This window comes from Enhydra lutris, unplaced genomic scaffold, assembly GCF_002288905.1.
Source record: "Enhydra lutris kenyoni isolate GAN:26980312 unplaced genomic scaffold, ASM228890v2 scaffoldscaffold3, whole genome shotgun sequence".
Lineage (NCBI taxonomy): Eukaryota > Metazoa > Chordata > Mammalia > Carnivora > Mustelidae > Enhydra > Enhydra lutris.
Genome location: NW_019154087.1, coordinates 85636297 through 85655932, shown reverse-complemented (window position 1 = coordinate 85655932; position 19636 = coordinate 85636297). Strand labels below are relative to the sequence as shown.

At 41.9% G+C, this 19636-nt stretch overlaps 1 protein-coding gene across 4 annotated transcripts in view; it reads left to right on the top strand.

Moving 5' to 3' along the window:
- LOC111153444 (exportin 7) overlaps positions 1 to 19636 on the top strand; it is a 90333-nt gene that overhangs the window by 57257 nt on the left and 13440 nt on the right. For all 4 annotated transcript variants that reach the window (XM_022512488.1, XM_022512475.1, XM_022512467.1 and 1 more), the window contains exons 6-19: positions 905 to 1009; positions 2370 to 2535; positions 3347 to 3420; positions 5095 to 5214; positions 8478 to 8624; positions 9818 to 9990; positions 11748 to 11941; positions 12612 to 12717; positions 15127 to 15262; positions 15770 to 15843; positions 17006 to 17086; positions 18013 to 18076; positions 18451 to 18559; positions 19503 to 19609. In XM_022512488.1, the coding sequence (XP_022368196.1) occupies positions 905 to 1009; positions 2370 to 2535; positions 3347 to 3420; positions 5095 to 5214; positions 8478 to 8624; positions 9818 to 9990; positions 11748 to 11941; positions 12612 to 12717; positions 15127 to 15262; positions 15770 to 15843; positions 17006 to 17086; positions 18013 to 18076; positions 18451 to 18559; positions 19503 to 19609 (1656 nt within the window). The remainder of the gene's footprint in view (positions 1 to 904; positions 1010 to 2369; positions 2536 to 3346; positions 3421 to 5094; positions 5215 to 8477; positions 8625 to 9817; positions 9991 to 11747; positions 11942 to 12611; positions 12718 to 15126; positions 15263 to 15769; positions 15844 to 17005; positions 17087 to 18012; positions 18077 to 18450; positions 18560 to 19502; positions 19610 to 19636) is intronic.

The following is a 19636-nucleotide window of genomic DNA, read 5'->3' as shown; positions in this document are numbered from 1 at the left end:
TGAGTTCGAGCCCCACATTGGGTGTAGAGATTACTTAAGTAAATAAAGCTTTAAAAAAAAGAAAAATCAAGGGGAGTCCATAACTTGATTGTCAGAAATCTTGCTGCATTATTCTTTAACGTGCCAACAGCAAGAGCCCCCTCCTGAATGAACTGATTGGTATATAGAATAGAAGAGATTTAAGCTTACAGGAGGTGGTTGGACTAAAAATTCCCTTGGTAACCTTAAAATCCCTTTATTCTGCTTACTGAAGTGCCTGTGTGTCAGGAATAGAAGGCATACATACTAAAGAAGTAAAAAACAGAGTTCTTAACCATAAAAACCTTTAACGTTTGGCTGAAGAGAGAGGAACAGAGGAAACAGTGAGAGACTGATGCTGCCCTTCAATTAAGTGCTCACGTCTAGAATAGAGACTATGTGTTAAAATAGGTTAGAGAAGCAGAGAGTGTCATGGGCTATTGTCAGTCATCCTAAGTTCATGGCTGTCAGTTAATGACTGCTTTGGAAATTCTGTGGTGACTTTAGCCTCGGGTGGATTGTTTACCAAGCCTTACCACTATCTGTTTCTGAGACTAAGCCACAATACAGTATGCTAGAAATTATTAACAGTATCTGCCAGCAGTTGGTTAAATTTTACCTCCCTAAATCTGGAGGAAATTAAAAGATGCTCATCCATCTTTCTGTCTTCCGTCTGTAAGTTATAGACCCATCCTGGCTAGCTGTTAGCAGCTTACTGTCCTTTGCATCCTCTCATTATACGCGAGTTAACAGTGATTTAAACATTAAAAAGGTATTTTGTGTTTAAGTTGGTTTTATTGGAAATCCTAGTTTACTTGATGTCTGTATGAAAATTTTTTCTTTGCAATTAATTCTAAAACTTGAATTGGTTTATCTTTTTGCGCAGGCCGACACCACACATCCTTTAACCAAGCACAGAAAAATAGCCTCTTCTTTCCGAGATTCATCGCTATTTGATATCTTCACACTTTCCTGCAATTTACTAAAACAGGTGAGATTGTAGGTTGGATCCTGCTTCCCAGTCCCCTTTGAAAGGATGAGAATGAGTTGGAACCTGTTAAAGGTCAGCTCTAAGCTCACCCCTTGAGAGTTGGTGCAGCTCTAACCATTACCATCTCTCACACGACGCCGGTCTCCAAGATGTGGAAGAAAGTGCCACACTGACCACTGACTCTAGAGAGGGGATTGTGCTTGCCTTATTTCAGAGCTCTTCCCTTAAGCAAAGTGCAGTAAGTGAACACATATCCCAAGGAATCTGGTTTACCACAAAGTTTGGGATTTTGTTGTTTACTTTTTTATACCCACATGAAATCTTCCTGCATGGAATAAAAGCATGTTAGCTTTATGGTGTTTGGATTCTTAGAGCTCTAAAAGCAGGTTCTGACTGCATTGTTAGCATACTGAAACAGGCCGGCTCCCCTGCCCCCTGCTGAGTTACAGGCGGCACATAAACAAGCAGCATCTGTAAGGAGAAGTAGATTTTGAATTTTTAACATCCATTTAGATTTCATAACCTGAAGGGGTAGACAGTTACCACATAAGGAAATTACCTGTTTTAAAATGGAAAATGGATGTTCAAGTTCATTTATGAATGAGTTGAACTAGGAAAGAAATGCTCACCTCTGAGTTCTACACGTTTATAACAGTCTTTAGGGACCTCCCCGTAGAAAGCTAAATGGGGTTAGCGTCTGGCTGTTTGTTCATTTTGGGTTGTTTGGTTTGGGGTTTTGTGCGGTTTTTTTGTTCTTAATCTCATTTTCCATTATGTTGTGAGTTTTAGAAGCAAGTTTGGATTCTTTGTGTTGTCCCCGTTAATGATGTTCATCTTTTCCCTCAATTACCTAGTTCTACCTCAGAATTCCCAAACAATCCTCGGGTTGGGCAAGCTACCTGGCAATAGCTATTATACCCCCTGAGGGGGGAAAGCTTTTGAGAAAACTGAGGATTGACTCCTCCTGGCTGATACCATCAAAACCATTAGCCACCTAGTCACTGAGGTCTCCAACCCCATCTAGAAATAACCAGGATCTCACAGCAAATGGAGTAACCACCCGTACCATATGGCTTCAGAATCCCCTGTGGCCACTATGTCTACAACACGTAAAATATACGTGTCAAAAGGGGGATTTCTTTAAATACCAGTTTTGTGTTTTTATAGTAAATAAGCAGCTAGGATTTTCACAATGACATTAAGGTGACAGAAGTGCAGCCCCTTTTGCAGGGGAAACATCACTTCATTGAGTTGAAATACTGCCCTCCTTTTCTGGCTTAACAGCCTTCTCAGGAGTCTGGCAGCAAGCTTGGAAGAGAGGAGTGATTGTTTGGGGCTCATTATGTGGTAATTTTTACAGGCTTCAGGAAAGAATCTAAACTTGAATGATGAAAGTCAGCATGGCTTACTCATGCAACTGCTCAAACTCACTCATAACTGCCTAAACTTTGATTTCATCGGCACTTCTACTGATGAGTCCTCAGATGACCTGTGCACAGTACAGATTCCCACCAGCTGGAGATCAGGTAGGAGTACTGCATCACCGGGAACACACTGCTGCTCAGCCCCACATCGTGTCTGCCGGATGGTCTGAGGAACCCCTGGAGATCCCTTGCTTGCTTTTAGAGAAAACTTAGAAAGTCAGCATCTACCTTGATACAGTGAGGAAGAGGGTGTTGGAGGAAACTTACTTGGGGTTCCTAGCTTGGGGAGGACTTTTTTAATTACTGGGTTACTAACAGATGTGAGTTTGACCTTCTCACATTCATCACCTAGGGATTCCTTACTCATTTGAGGTCATTTCTAGGTTTTTTTTTTTTTTAAAGATTTTATTTATTTGACAGAGAGAGATCACAAGTAGGCAGGGTGGCAGGCAGAGAGAAAGAGGAGGAAGCAGGCTCCCCACCAGGGAGAGAGCCTGATTCGGTGCTCGATCCCAGGACTCTGGGATCATGACCTGAGCCGAAGGCAGAGGCTTTAACCCACTGAGCCACCCAGGCGCCCCTCATTTCTAGGTTTAAACACGAAACCAAAGAAAAGAACTTGTGCTTATGCTTGTTTTTATGTTTTTCAGAATCAAACTTCTTGCTTTGAACATAGCCCTGATTGTCTTAAGTTCTCTGAGGGTCATAGGAATGAATCTGTTCTTTAGAGGAGCTAAAACCTAGTGCTTTAAAAAACAAAACAAAAACAAAAACAAAACAGGAAAAAACCCAAAGCCCCTCTTATCCCTTGAAAGGAACCCTGTGAGAGGAGGTGCCCCCAGTACATAGTGCTGTAAGTGTGTCACTAGCAACAAGCGACGTACTCAGTAACGGTTCCTTTGTCTTTTTTCAGCGTTCTTAGATTCTTCAACTCTGCAGCTGTTTTTTGACCTGTATCATTCCATCCCTCCTTCATTTTCACCTCTGGTGAGTCAGGACCACAGTTTCTAAAGCCCCACCTACATCCAAAAAGTAGCAATGGTGAATGAGCCTTATGCTCGTTCATTCTATCATATAAAATCATCCAAGTGAAGCATACAAATGCTAGGGTTAGTTATTTAGCCTTTTGTGGTAAAGCTTGTAGCCTGAAGGTTCTCGTAGTGAAGTCTTAATTTAATTCTCTTTAAATTATTCCTGTCTAGTGACAAATTGCTGCATATGCCAAGCTCTTCTGTGTCATCTTGAATCTGACTTTATACTGTACCTCAAATAGCCACAAGCTAGAGTGTGCGTGTTGGAGGGGTTGGGGGACGGGATTCAGCTTGTATTGTCTAACTGAAGATTATCCTGTCCAAGAAAATTTTTGAAAGTCCTTCAGGCACATGTTACATAAGTGATAAATGGAAGCTGTGAGGAGAAGGCAAATTTGTATACCATCCTGGATAACATTACAGAGCTTTTGGAAATGATGCATTTTTCTCCTTTAAAGCAGTAATTAACCTCATCAAATTTCAAAATTCATCCAGGTCCTGAAAGACATTGGCCTAGTATTTCAGATTATTTCATGTAAATTGCTAACGTACAAAACACACAGATAAGACAGTAAAGTAATGGGTGTTTTACACAGTGTTTCTACAGTAGGCTATTTTCCTGGTTATTACGGTACTTTTCCAAATGTCGACCTTAGCTTTAGTAGAAATGTGAATTCAGTGTTGTTTGTATCGTTAAGTTTACTTCAGGAAAAGGTAGCTCACTGGAGAGGTAGTTCATGAAAAGACTGTTAGTAAAGATGTGGGCAACACTAAGGGAATCCAGCAAGGGGTGGTGAGGTGAGGTATACCCACTAGGGTGTGCAATAGTGGGGAGCCCCAGGGGGCAAGGGGAGGAAACCCTAGAAAGAACTGAAGCTGTGGCCTAGGGGAGGGCTGGGTGCAGAGGGAGGGACACTGCCACTCATGGCCTAGCCAGGGGTCCACAGGGGGTACCTCTTTTCTTCCTGCCCTTAATCTCTTGCTAGTACTTTCCAGTGGTTGAAGCCTACTGGAGGCAGGAGGGAGGGGGAGCTCTGGCTCTAAGTGGACAGAAGAAGTCAGCCTCCCAGGGAACAGAGCAGTGTTGAGAATGATAGAAGACAGATCTGGAGGGGCAGACAGTATAAATACCTAGCACAGTGGGGAAAGGGGAAAGGTTTTCAGGGTAAAGCCTGTTCTTTTCAGGACACAGATCTAGCTTGGTTATTTCATTATGGCAAAGTCTGATTAGCCTAAAGTCTTAGTGAAGCAGAGAAAACGAAACCTAAAGCTTTCTTAACCTACAAATTATATGGTATTTCCAAGCCTTAAATACATATCTTAAAAGAATCAAAGAAGCCATTGGGTGGTCAAAGAATAATACTTAAGTGAATTTCCAGACTGAATTTAACTAGTTGTTATGGTAACTTGGATCTAATGATCTTTTTTTTTTTTTTAATAAAGCTGTTTCCAGTATCCTCAGCTGTACCCTTCTTGATCTTTCTGTATCATGGTAATAGTAGGGAGGTTGAAAGAACAGTTAATAGCATATATAAAGAAGAATATTCTAGGAGGGGAAGAAGGGAAAAGATAATATGGAGTAGCCGTATCATCTTTTTAATCAGTTGTGTTTGGTTGTGCCTGTTTTTAGGTACTATCCTGCTTAGTACAGATTGCCTCAGTCAGAAGATCCCTGTTCAACAATGCAGAGAGGGCCAAGTTTCTCTCACATCTTGTTGATGGTGTTAAGCGAATACTGGAAAACCCACAGGTAAGATTTTTGAGAATTTACTATTTAATACATATTTAAATACATGTTGTGTGTGGATGTGCGTAATTAGTATATGCCTCTCTGTTGAATCAGAAGGAACTACCATCTAGAAGCCACACTTAGCAGAAATCCTAGAGAACACTTCAGTGTGTCATTCTCAGAAGGTGTAAATGAGTCTGTATCTGTCGGCAGATTTTTTTCCTTTTAAGATTTTATTTATCAAAGAGAGAGTACAAGCAGGGGGAGCAGCAGGCAGAGGGAGAAGCAGGCTCCCTGCCGAGCACAGAGCCCGATGCGGGACTTGATCCCAGGACCCTGGCATCATGACCTGAGCAGCTTAACCGACAGAGCCACCCAGGTGTCCTGTAGGCAGATTCTTGAAAATGTTTACCCAAATGAGGAATTTTTATCCTCTAGCCTCGGGAATGCAGGAGTTAGGGGAAAGGACCACTTGGACACAGGAAATTGAGACAGCTGGTCATTTTTCCCCCAAGAAATTAAGAATCCAGAGTTTGCTTTTTGTTTCTGTTTCCTTTTTTTTTTTTTTTTTTTTTAATATACATTATTTACCCAAGTGTGTAGGTCTGCTTCTAGGTGGGAAAGGAGATACTGACCATCTGGTATTCATTGCATAACTCAATTGCCCTTTTTGTGTTTTTCATTTCCAGAGATTCAGCCAACACCTACTTTTTTTTAAAGTGCCACTTCTCTACACTAGGAAATACCATACAAGCATTTTGTTTTTATATATACTCAGTTCTGTCCCTCTTTTTAATAATTCTTTTTTTTTAACCAAAGTATAGTTGACTGAGAATGTACATTAGTTTCAGATGTACAACATAGTGAAACAACTCTGTACATTGTGTTACGCCCACTGCAAGTGTGGCTACCATCTGTCACCACACAATGCTATTATAGTACTATTGACTGTATTCCCTGTGCTGTACCTTTTCTCCCCATGACTTCTTCACTCCATAACTGAAAGCCTGTGGCTCCCACTCCACTTCATCCATTTTTGGCCATCCTGCCCATTGCCTCCCCTCTGGCTACCCTCAGTTTGTTCTCTGTATTTATGAGTCTGTCTCTGCTTTTTTTGTTTATTTGTTCATTTGTTTTGTATTTTTAGAGTCTATATATAAGTGAAATCCTCTGGTATTTGTCTTCCATTTGACTCATTTAGTTCACTTTGACTCACATAGCACCCTCTAGGTCCATCCACATTGTCGCAAATGGCAAGATGTGAGTCTTTTTTATGGTTGAGCAATGTAATACGTTGTATGTATATGTATGTGTATGTGTATATATATGTGTGTGTGTATGTGTATATATATATGGTACACATATATAGACCACTTCTTTATCCATTCATCTATCATTGTACACTTAGGTTGCTTCCATATCTTTGTTATTGTAAATAATGCCGCATACATACAGGGTTGCATGTATCTTTTCAGATTAGTGTTTTTGTTTTCCTTGAGTAGTTACCCAGTAGTGGAATTACTGGATCACACGGTATTTTTATTTTTAATTTTTTGAGGAACCTCCATACTGTTTTCCACAGTGGCACTATCAGTTCATATTCCCACCAGCAGTGCATGAGAGTTCATTTTTCTCCACATCCTCACCAACGCTTGTTCTTTCTTGTCTTTTGAAGTCCGGTTTGTAGGGTTTTGGGGGGGGTTGGTCTTTTTTGTTTTTGTTTTGTTATGTTCTTTTAAGTAAGCTGTACACCCAGTGTGGGGTTCGAACTCACAACCCTGGGATCAAGGGTACATGCTCTTAAAAAAAAAAAAAAAAAAAAAAAAAAGAGTAACATGCATGACTGAGCCAGCCAGGTGCCCCAGGACTTCTTGTCTTTTTCTGACAAGTGTAAGGTGATAATTCATTGTGGTTTGATGATGAGTGATGTTGAGCATGTTTTCATGTGTCTGTTGGCTATCTGTATGTCTTCAGAAAAATGTCTCTTCAGATCCTCTGCCCATTTTTTTAAAAAGTATTTTATTTATTTATTTGACAGACAGAGATCACAAGTAGGCAGAGAGGCAGGCAGAGAGAGAGAGGAAGAAGCAGGCTCCCCGCTGAGCAGAGAGCCCGATGTGGGGCTCGATCCCAGGACCCTAGGATCATGACCTGAGCCGAACCTCTGCCCATTTTTTAACCAGATTGTTTTTTTGGTGTTGAGTTGTTTATATATTTTGGATCCTAACCCCTTATAAGATATGTCATATACAGGTATCTCCTCCCATTCAGTAGGTTGTCTTTTCATTTTGCTGATGGTTTCCTTCACTGTGCAAAAGCTTTTTATTTTGGTGTAGTCCCAGTAGTTTATTTTTGCCTTTGTTTGCCTTGCCTGAGGAGACATATTCAGAGAAGTGTTGCTGGGACAATGTCCAGGAGATGACTGCCTACATTTTCTTCAAGGAGTTTTATGGTTTCAGTCTCACATTTAGGTCTTTAATTCATTTTGAGTTTATTTTTGTGTATGTGTAAGAACGTGGTCCAGTTTTGGTTTTTTTGCATGTTTCTGTCCAGTTTTCCTAGCACCGTTTATTAAAGACTATTAAAAATGCATTTATTCATCCAACAAATACATAGAGCACCTACTATGTACCAGGGATGTGGTGGTGAACAAAATAAAGTATGCTTATTGAGGAATACCTACATAAGAAAACAATAAATATACCTATATAAGTATAATATGCAAATAAGTCCAAAGTGTTTCATATAAGTATAGAGTAAAATATATAAAAATACTAATCTAGGAATTAAATTGTTAGAGCAGTGATGATATAATGTAAATAAATTAGACATTTTTATGACTTTGCCACAGGAGTATAGTCTTATTTAATGATAAGTTTGACAGAGGTAAAAATGAAAATTTCATGATCTTTGATCAGTGGGAAGCAAACAGACCAGAAATATCTTCGATTGTACCCCTTTTCTGTTGCTAATCAACTTTACAGCTTTAAGCAAGTAATGTGATCCTTCTGGGCCTCCATTTCAGACTTTCAATTGAGGCTAATAATTTCATCCCACAGGATAATTGTTATGAACAAATGAGAAAGCAGATGTGACCATCTCTTTTAAAAGTGACTTTCTAAAAAATTGTTTTTGAACATTCTATGGATGTGTCATTAGAAGTGAGGACCTGTAGCTGAGAAGTTAAAGTAGATTCTCCCTTCCCCTCATGCCATCCCCATTGTCATTCTGAAAGTATAGTGCATCACATTTTACATTTTATTTTCCTCCTGTGCTGTCACCAGAGCTTATCAGACCCAAACAATTACCATGAGTTTTGCAGACTACTGGCCCGATTGAAGAGTAACTATCAACTGGGAGAATTAGTAAAGGTGGAAAACTACCCTGAGGTCATCCGATTGATAGCTAACTTCACAGTGACCAGCCTACAGGTTTGTCTTCGCTTGTATCTCTCTTTCCCGCACAGTGAAACCTCTTCTCTTGCTCATTGGTTTTGAACTTAAAAGAATATGGGCATACCTCATTTTATTGCACTTCATGGATCCAGCGTTCTTTACAGGTTGAATGTTTGTGGCAACCCTGCATTAAGCGAGTATGTCAGTGCCATTTTTCCAGTAGCACTTGCTCGCTTCATGTCTGTGTGGCATTTTGGCAATTCTCACGATATTTCAGGCCTTCTCATATTTAATATGGTGATCTGTGGTCAGTGATTACAATTCCCTGAAAGCTCAGGTGATGGTTAGCATTTTTAGCACCAAAATATTTTTTAGTTAAGATGTATACTTTGTGTTTTAGACATAATGCTATTGTACACTTACTGGACGATAGTGTAGTATGAAACATAACCTTCTTATGTGCACTGGGAAGCCAAAACACTCATTTGACTCGCTTTATTGCAGTGGTCTGGAATCAGACCTGTAGTAATATCTCCAAGGTATGCCTGTATTCCTTCTCCCCGCCCCCGCCCCCGCCCCCGCCCCCGCCCCCAGGCAAAAGTGAATATAAGTATGGGGCAACCCTGAAGAGTAGTTATTGCAGCCTGCTTGTTTGCCTTACAGAAGTGCAAGGAGTTTGGTTAGAGGAACATGTGGGAATTGCAAGGATAATATTTAGCTTATCCCTCTGAAAAAACAAGATTGGAACATAGTGAGACAGAGTCAAGAGAGAGCTAGTGACCTCTCTTAGTCATGTAATATAGGACCGTGGTTCTCAAATTTTATGGCTTGCATCAAAATCATCTGGGGAGTTTGATGAAAAATACAGGTTGCTTATGTTTTACCCCCATAATTTCTGCTTCACTAGATCCAGAGTGGAGCCTTGATGTCTCTGTGTCAAACAGGTTCTCCAGGTGATTCTCAGGGATACTAATGTTTGAGAACCACTTATACAAGGCTTTCCTTGTGGGAAGGCTTACACAACCAGTGTAGAGCAGCTCTTTTTATTAGATGCTTAATCTCCAAAATAATAATAAGCACATTAGATGAGTTGTCACGCACAGAACAAAGCCCATAAACTTTTATCCCTTTCTTTTTTTTTTAAGCCTTTATCCTTTGTGTCAAGTGGCATGGGACTAATGTGTATAAAAAATGAGAAATATGCCTCCTGCTCTTTTGGTTTTCCTTAGCACTGGGAATTTGCCCCAAATAGTGTGCACTATCTCCTGAGCCTTTGGCAGCGGCTGGCAGCCTCTGTGCCATACGTGAAAGCCACAGAGCCCCACATGCTGGAAACTTATACTCCTGAGGTCACCAAAGCCTATATCACATCCCGTTTGGAATCTGTGCACATCATCCTGAGGTAAGGAAACTGGGACAGCCGCCTGGTGTCAGACTTGCCAGAGGTCAGACACCCAGTTGGCGAAAGCGCACTTGACATGGGCCTCCTTGGAGCTGATGCCCTTAACGGCCGTTTCCTCATGTCAGCCGAATAGCAGGTGGAGCATAAAATCTGAGAGAACAGGCTTTCTCGGCAACATCCTCATTCACGACACCATTTTTCTGCCCTTCTTGGCTATCTCTTTGAATACAAGGTATATCATCAGTATTGTTTGTCCTTGCCAGTGATTCCTTTTCAACATGACAGGAACATTTATAAGCTATAGATAAGAATTCTGTGTAAGTTATAGGTGCTTTAGTTTCCTGAAGAAAGAAGTAGATAACTAAGACGACACAATCCAGAGCTTACTAGAAGAGGTAGAATCCTACACAGCTAATTGCCGATTGCGTTACAGGAATGCGTGGTTTCTGTCTACCTTGACTTAACTGGACCAGAAGTCTATAGCTAAAGAAATGTTAGACCCTTTCAGAAATGACCTATATAAAGTGAAGTTATTCTTGAGGGACCTTTCTTGTATGTGTGTATATCTGTATCTATATCTGTATTTTTTGTTGTTATTTTTCAGGGGAATTGGAGGTCTGGGTTTTGTTTTGTTTTTTTAATCAGATCTTAATTGGCTCAGAGTCAAGTGCATTAAATTGTCATATGAGTTATAGGCTCAATTGTTAATGACTTGAATCCTTTCAAAATGCAAGTATTTGTGAAGCCCGCTGGAAAGCATTGTTCTATCAGCCATGTAGTTTCTGTTCCTGAGGATTCAGCTGGTTTCAGTGAGGCGTTGTTGAGGAGTGGTTACAGGTGTGGGCTCTGGGCTGGGATAGCCAGTTAATAGCTGTGTGCTCTTGGGCAAGTTATTAAAAGGATTAAATTACTATGTCCTGGCCCTGTGTGTGGACCATAGTATACACACAGCTGTGACCTCTAGTTGTGATGGTCATGGTGGTGCAGCTGCTGGGTTATCATACTGTGATGTAGCAACAGAAGAAGAGCTTGGAGTACAACATGATTTTTAAGTCTAGGAACTGATACGTAAGGTAGGACCTGGTATAGATTCACAGTGCCTCCTCTGTGAGTCTAAAATCCAAGAACTGAAAACTAAATTTTCTCATAAGTTGGAAACAGAACTCATTTGGTGGCAAAATTTGACATGTGCTATTATGAGACCATTTAGAGCCTTTATGAAAACTTCTTTGTATGGCTCTTCCTGATGGTTAAACATTTTGCTACAGGAGTACTGTAGTTGCTACCCTAGAGAGTCCATTGAGGGTTCATAGCACATGCTAGAAGCATCATATTGCCTCTTTAAAATCTGAAGAGCTCTGAATTCCAAAACCTATCTGGCCACAATGGCCCCACACAGGGACAGGATATGTGTAGTCCCAAAGGTACTTAGAGCCAAGAACAAGCAAGAGAGTAAGAACCAAGAGCTCCTCGGGTAAGAAGCAAAGGACTGAAGGGATTGAGCAGACGAATGTTAAGGGAGCAGTTCAGATCAAAAGCTAGACACCAGCTCACAGAGTGTATCTAAAGAAGATGACTTTAGTATGACCACCATCTTCCCACTTTTTATATTATACATTTCTTGGTAAAATGTAGTGTTGGGATATGGGCCTCTGCCATTGGAAACGGTGGCTAAATGCAGAAGAAGGAGAGGTGTCGTAGTGGGGCGATCAATGGTATCTTTTAAGAGAGCCGCCTTCCTTTTCCCTTGGGAGCAGGGATGGCCTGGAAGACCCTCTGGAGGATACTGGCCTGGTGCAGCAGCAGCTGGACCAGCTGTCCACCATCGGGCGTTGTGAGTACGAGAAGACATGTGCACTCCTCGTGCAGTTGTTTGACCAGTCCGCCCAGTCCTATCAGGAGCTGCTGCAGAGTGCTAGTGCCAGCCCGATGGATATCGCGGTGCAGGAAGGTGAGTGGACAGTGCTGCAGCCTGAAAAGTGGTGCTGTCTGTCCTTCTTCACTCACTGCCATCTCTCTTTCCTCCCTGCCCCCCGAAAGAACTCTTCAATCATCCATCACCTCCATCTACACAAAAGAATACTATGAATAAATGCCACAGGGCGAGGGGAGAGTAACTGAAATCATGTCTAAGTGGATGTGTTTTTAACTTCCAAGAAAGTACTGGACTCGGGGGCTCCTGGATGGCTCAGTCGGTTAAGCATCTGCCTTCAGCTCAAGTCATGATTCCAGAGTCCTGGGATCCAGCCCCGTGTCAGGCTTGCTGCTCAGCGGGAAGCCTGCTTCTCCCTCTCCCTCTGCCTGCTTCTCCCCTGCTTGTGTTCTCTCTGTCAAATAAATAAAATCTTTAAAAAGAAAAAAAAAAAGTACTGGACTCTAAAAATAATGACCTTGTCTCATAGGGGACTGTTAGTTATCTACTGAATTTCCCCCTTGGCCTCACCCTTGCCAGAGCAGGGTGGTAGCTATGCTCAGTAAGAAAAGTTAGACACTATGGCTTTACCATACTGTTCTTAAGATTATAGAAGCTCCTAGTAAGAAACACACCTCACTATGAGGAGATTTCGTCAATGAAATGACCGCTGGAGTCTAGACGCTAACAGGTCTTCTTCCTGTTGCAGGACGGCTGACGTGGCTGGTTTACATCATTGGCGCAGTAATCGGTGGCCGGGTTTCCTTTGCCAGCACTGACGAGCAAGATGCTATGGATGGCGAGCTCGTCTGTCGGTAGGTGTTCTCACAGAGTCTTTCCATTTCACACCTTTGACCGAGACCCCTCCTTTTGGATCCTAACATCACAGGAACTTGACATGCTTCTATTAATGCTTTCCTCCCTGTTGATAGAATATAATCTCATGAAGCTGGTGCCCAGAAAATGAAGGACTGTTACAGGTCCAGCTTCAGACATTTTGCAAATACAGCAAAAATTCTACCTACAGTCTTTACTGAAAAAACATTTACAGTAACTCAGCAAGGAAATGATGGATACAGAATTAGGAAAACCAGAATAGGGAGTAGCTTTTAGTTTTAAGGACAATATCTCAGAGTTAATGAAATGTGGACTGCTTTTTCAATAGCAGAGTAAGACTGAGAGGAAAATATGGTTCCGATATCCCCAAATACGGAATTACAGAGTTTCTACAGCCTTTCAAATCTCTTGACATACACTTTTCCACCTAGAGGATTTCAAGTTATTTTGTGTCTATGTAATTCTCATCTCTCTTCCTAAAAACCTATAAATGAACATTTAACGATTTCTAAGTATTCACCTAACAGAGAAATAAAAAGGCAGGATTTGGGGGTACCTGGGTGCTCAGTTGGTTGGGTATCGCTTTCAGCTCAGGTCATAATCTTGGGGTTCTGGGATTGAGCCCTGGGTTGGGCTCCCTGCTCAGCAGGGAGTCTGCTTATCCCTCTCCCTCCGCCCTTCCCCCAGTTTGTGCTCTCTTTCTCTCAAATAAATAGAATCTTTAAAAGAATAAAAAGGCAGGATTTTTTAATACTCTGCCACAGAGGTTCTCTAACCTTTTCATCAGGACTATTCACCTTCTTAAAAAGGTATTTAGAAGTATTTTTAAAATTACTTTTTAAAAAATATTGAGAATCTCAAAGAGTTTCTGTTTATAAAATATACTTATTGATAGTTTTTGTATTAAAAAGTAAAACTGGCTGGATCAGTTGGTGGAGCATGCTACTCTTGATCTCAGGGTTGAGTTTGAGCCCCACGTTGGGTGGAGAGATGACTTAAATCTTTTTGTAAAAAAAATGAAAAGTAAAACTGAGAAAATTTAAATTTATTCACTTAAAAATAAGCCCCATTACATGTCAGCATAAGTAATGTTTTTTTAAATATTTTTCAAAAAAATTAATGAGGAAAGTGGCTTTGTTTTAATGTCTGGCTCAGAAGTCAGCTGGATTCTCTTATCTGCATCTGCATCCAGTCTGTCATGGTGTCACACGTCCAGTAGCCCCTGGACAACGCACTGTACCCTCCTGTCAGAATGCAGGTGGAAGGATAGATCGTGTTTCAGAATTGTGTGCGAACAGACTGCAACCCTGGGGAACTGCCACCCTGAAGGGTTCTGAAATTTCCAATGCTCTCCTTAGAGATAAACACATTTTAACATGATGGCTTAGAATAGATTGGTTCCTAGACATTTCAGTCCATAATTCTTATTCTGAAAAAATCCCCATTTTTCTCTTAGCAGATGATGCCCATCTGCCTTTAGGTGCCTTAATCCTGACAAAATCTCCATGGCATGTCACAGATGGCATTTTTTGAAGAGGTCAGCAAAGATTTGATAAGGATGAAATCTAATAAGCTATCTGATTCGGCAGCCTGGCGTGATACTGCACGTGTGTCATAATATGAGTTTAGAGAGTGTCTTGTATACTGGTTCTCACACTGAGTATGAGTATAGAGCATCATGCCTGAGTCTTACTCACTCATTATATGTCAAGAATAGTTTATCTGTTCTCACATCATCAGAATGACAAGTGACTCAACTTGTAGTAACATTCTTATTCATTCAGTATTCACACACTTGCATTCCAGTATGCTTTCTTTTGGCGGGGGGAAGGTGTGGGAGGGGGTAAAGGGATGAAGTCACGGGTAGCATATCTGCTCTTGGTCTCTGGAACTTTTACCTGCCTGTGGACATTGCCCTTCATGTGTCCATTCCCTTCATGGCTCTGTGGGAAAAAAAGATTGAGAACCACGAGCTTAGACCAATCTCCGTCATTTTATAGATGAGCAACCGGGACTCAGAAATAAACTGCTTTACTTACGGTCTCACAAAAGTTTCAAGGAAGGTCATAACCCCGGTGCCAGTGTTTTGTTTTGTTTTCCCACTATTTTTAAGCCAACTGTTAGTTCCACCTCAGTCTTTAGTCTTGGTGGACTGGAACTTTTAAACAGCCAACCAGTCGCTCATATTCATTCTTCCGCTGTGGTTCCTGTGGGGCAGAAATGGAGAATTCTGTTCTCTCAGCAGAGCACTGAGCCTGCAGAGAATGCCTTTCAGATAGGATGGGTAAGGAGAGGAGACACAAGAGGCCTATTTGAGGGTAGCTTGGATTTTCTAGAGTGATCAGGATATCCTGCTGTTGAGAGAATCATTGCTCTTCTTCCTCTAGGGTGCTCCAGCTGATGAACCTAACAGATTCTCGCCTGGCTCAAGCGGGTAATGAGAAGCTAGAATTGGCCATGCTGAGCTTTTTTGAACAGTTTCGTAAGATCTACATTGGGGACCAGGTGCAAAAATCCTCTAAGGTAACAGGCGCTCAGTTGGCTCCACTTGGTTCTCACTTGCACTTGCGGAATTGCTGAGAAACATGTGATAGCAGTTCAGACACAGATTATAGTGTGAGGATGATCCAGATGTCTCTTCTTAATCTGTAGAATTTTGAGAGGTTCATCCAAGAATTGGGTCCATTTCTCTAGTGTTCCATGTGCTTAACAGATGGCTGGTCAAAACATCTGGTGGTCTCAATGTTGGCATTTCTCAGTCTCTGTACATGAATTGATGTTCAGAACAGCAGAAGGTTTTGACAGTCTTTGTCATCTCGGGGTGAAGGGAACTGGTAAGATAGCTCAGCATCTCTCTAGTATCAAGTAATACTTAGAAACTAGTTTACCCCTTCAACAAAGACTTCCCCTACACTTTTGTCCATTTTCTTCCCACATCTTACCCCTGAATAAGGACAAAAACAGTGTTGGAATGTGACTTTTCTAATCCATATTTTCTGATTACTTTCTCTTCCCTTAACACAACACCAGCTGTACCGCCGACTCTCAGAAGTTCTGTGCTTGAATGATGAGACCATGGTCCTGAGCGTCTTCATAGGAAAAATGTAAGTGTTTGGCTTGCCATCAGCAAGAGTCCCTTGCAATCCTGTTGCAACTGTAAAATGTGATCTTGGCATTATGCTGCCAGTGCCTTGGTATTCTAGCATTGATCGTTTGCGTCAGAAAATTGTGCATTTGAGTGTGTGACAAGCTGTGCTTAGAGATATGGCCCGGCCCCAGAGCATTCCAGGCTTGTACAGGCAAGGATTTAATTTTGTTCATGTGAAATCTCATCTCTAGCTTCTGGAATCACCGGTGAAACCCTGTCATGGCATTAGCAAAATGGACCTCCCTCCCGCCCATGATTGGTGCTCAGCCTCTCACCCAATCACCGAAGGATGCCCAGAATGGGCATTCACTTTCTGGTGCTGATTTCCACTAGGTGCCCCCCTCCCAAGGAGGAGAGCCTCACTTTAAAACAGGCTTTTCCTATCACAAAGCATCACACCCTTTGAGAGTCTTGAATCTGCAAAATGGAGTGCTATTTGAATTGTCTTCAAAGTTGGAGCTCCTAATTAGCCCTTTTGCGTTTGTTTTGTTTTCTTTTTTCTTTTTTTTTTTTTTAAGTTATGCCCCTTTGTTCATATTTTCCCCTTTTTAGGAGCTCATTATCTCAAAGCACACACTAGGAGCCAAATATTTTACCCAGGGCTGTGTGCAAAGTGACATTTTGCCCCCTTCCAGCCATCCCAATCCTAAACACTCATATCCATGAGCTGGTTAATAATTTAAGATGCACAAAACAAAGGGGGTCTAAAGGACTCTGCCAGCCAAGAACCCGGAAGCAAGGGCTACTAGAATTCTGCAGCTGACAGTGGATGGTGCAGGTGCAGAATTGCATACGTCTGCATGTTATCACTGCCGCAGAAATCTCTTACCCTTGCTGCAGAAATCAGCCCTGGAGTGCCCCAGAATTCCAAGGGCCTGGGTATGGGCCAGTGTAGCTTTGGAACCAAGTAGTGAAGATTATCTGAAGGATAATTTTTCTAGTCAACCAAATGTAAGTACGGAGATTTTATACCCATTTTTTGTGGTTGTGATGTCTGTGAATTGGTGATGCAGATGTGTGGTGACTCTTGATGGATGATTTTCTTCTTCTCCCAACCCTCAAGGAAACCAGGCAAATCAAAAGTATCTCCTGCTTTTTTTTTTCTTTTTGTCCTCCAGCATCACCAACCTGAAGTACTGGGGCCGCTGTGAACCGATCACTTCTAAGACACTACAGCTTCTCAATGACCTCTCCATTGGATATCCTTTTTCTAAGCCATCTTCTGTGCACAGCAGGAACTGTGGTTTGCCACAGTCTTAGAAATCATGGCCTCCTGCTCTTTCCACTTTCATTTAGTTTTTATGTGTGCTCAGGTATCCCGCATTCTCCTGGGAGCCAAAGGCAGCACCCATACAGAATCCAGGGATAATTCCAGACACTAAATGTGAGCCACCCCACGACAGTTTCTACAGATTCTCCCTGGTTATTTTTAAGATCCAGAAACACCCAGCAGATCAGTATACACTCCGTAGCCAATATTTTTGCATCCTCCCTGATGCAGAGTCCATCTTGATTGTCTGTCAGCCTTTTGGTAGAAGCCACCTGATTACAAGCTCTGCAGTAAAAGTAGTGGCTGCACTCCTTCTTGACTTGACTTGGACTAAGTCTGCCATAAAGTTTGAATTGCTCTGAGACAAACTACCACAAGCAGGGGTCTGCAAGAGACTAAAACCTATAAAAATGAGTTACTTTTTTCTCAGTCATCCCAAAGATTGTACATAGCTAGTACCATTCTAAATGCATAGGACAGAACTTTATTTACCACACACAGTGGGTGCCCGAGGCAGGGATTTAGGGCTTAATTCCCTGTTAGAAGCCCCAGTGAGAGAAGTTACCCTAGGATATTCATGATTCTTGGGGGAAACTGCTGGGTTTTATCTCTTTTCTTACAGATGGCCGTTTGGTATGGGTATTCTGTCATTGATCAGTTAAATACCACTTAGAAGAGAACACATCTTTTTTTCCATTTGGCAGGTGTCATATTCAAGTGTTTAAGGAAAAAGAATCTGGGTATGGAAGTCAAAGGCAGCAAAGAAACTGCTTACTTTATCCTAGAAAGCTGCGTTCTGCATTAGAGATGCCTCATTTGCACACACTTTCCTTGACCTTCTCTCTTTGTCTTCACGTACAGCAGTGTAAGGAAACTGGTGAAGCTTAGTGCGGTACAGTTCATGCTGAACAATCACACGGTGAGTGCTTCGCTCCTCTTCCCAGCTCTCCTCTCCTGCTAGCCACACGTGCTTCCTCCGTAGCCATACACAGGAGATGTTCTCAGTTGAGGCCCACAGTGCCTCCCCAGCCAGAGACTGCTCCCTGACTCCCTTCACACCGCCAGATCACACTTCACGGGCATCTGAGTGGCTTCCTGAGAGCAGGGTGATCGGAGTTACGCTGATGCTGCCTACTTCTATTCATGCAAAGATAAATTAGTTGTAGACAACAACTCATACTCTTAAGAATGACAAGATAGCCATTAGCTTGAAAAGGCTCAGTAACTCTGAAATTCCTGGCTTGCCTGTGCCCATGTTTTACCTTTTTAACTTGTCTTCTTTTCTTTCAATAGAGCGAGCACTTTTCGTTTCTGGGCATTAACAATCAGTCCAATCTGACAGACATGCGGTGTCGGACTACGTTCTACACGGCACTTGGGCGCCTCCTCATGGTGGATTTAGGTACTGCAGTAAACCCTAGAGGCTCGGCAGCAGTCTGGCGCGGTGTCAGTTCTTACTTGAGCACAGAAAACTAGATGTGGGGGAGGTCTTTCCTGTTGTTTCAACAGTAACAGAACTCTCTGAAATAAGTCTGGTTTCACCAAGAACACATCACGCTATCATGGTCCCTGTAACTGGAAGAGAAGAACAGTATGTGTCAGAAGTTTCCTCTGATGTGCAGTGGGTTTAAAACCTATTCATATTTCTTCTCTGAAAGTTAGGAGGATTGAGAGCCCTAAATGCATCTTGTTGGCCAGGTAAACCCTCCACCCCAAATGAAGGCAGAACCCACCTAAGACCATCAACAGAATCTTCCTTTCACTGGCACGTGTGAACCCACAGGGCTGAAGAAACTTTCTAGCTCTGCTGTGATACTAGCAGTTTTGGGTCAACTAATGACTGAGACTTAGTGCTGTCATCCTCATTTTGAGCTATTTAAGTTTCATCCTACCACATAACATTACAAAATCTTCTTGCTTTATGGAAGATGGGTGAAAAGAGAAGCGTGAAGAAGCCTCCACAAGCACCCGATTCAAGTATGAGTCTCGTCAGGTTCTCATACACCAGACTCAGTCCTTTCTTAGCTGACTGTTAGCTCTCACTTAAGGAGAAGTAGATAAAAATGTAGTATCTTATACACATCTGAATCTCTGGTATTGTGGCTCGGTGTCAAAAAACAATGTGGACATCCGTGCAATGGATGATTTCTGCCTTCTTCTAGATTAAAAGTGATCTATTTACATTTCATTCTGAAATTACTAATAATAACCCATGGGGTATATGGTAAAGGGGCCTACTTGAGTTATCCTTGGGTCTGCTTGCCTGTCATACTATCTTATCTTCCTTGCATACACAGCTTTGTATTTTTTATACTGGAGTCACAGACTAGTTGTTTCCCTGGCAGGAGAGGATGAAGATCAGTACGAGCAGTTCATGCTCCCACTCACGGGAGCATTTGAGGCTGTGGCCCAGATGTTTAGCACTAACAGTTTCAACGAGCAAGAGGCAAAGGTGAGTCCTTCACTCACTGGTTGACCA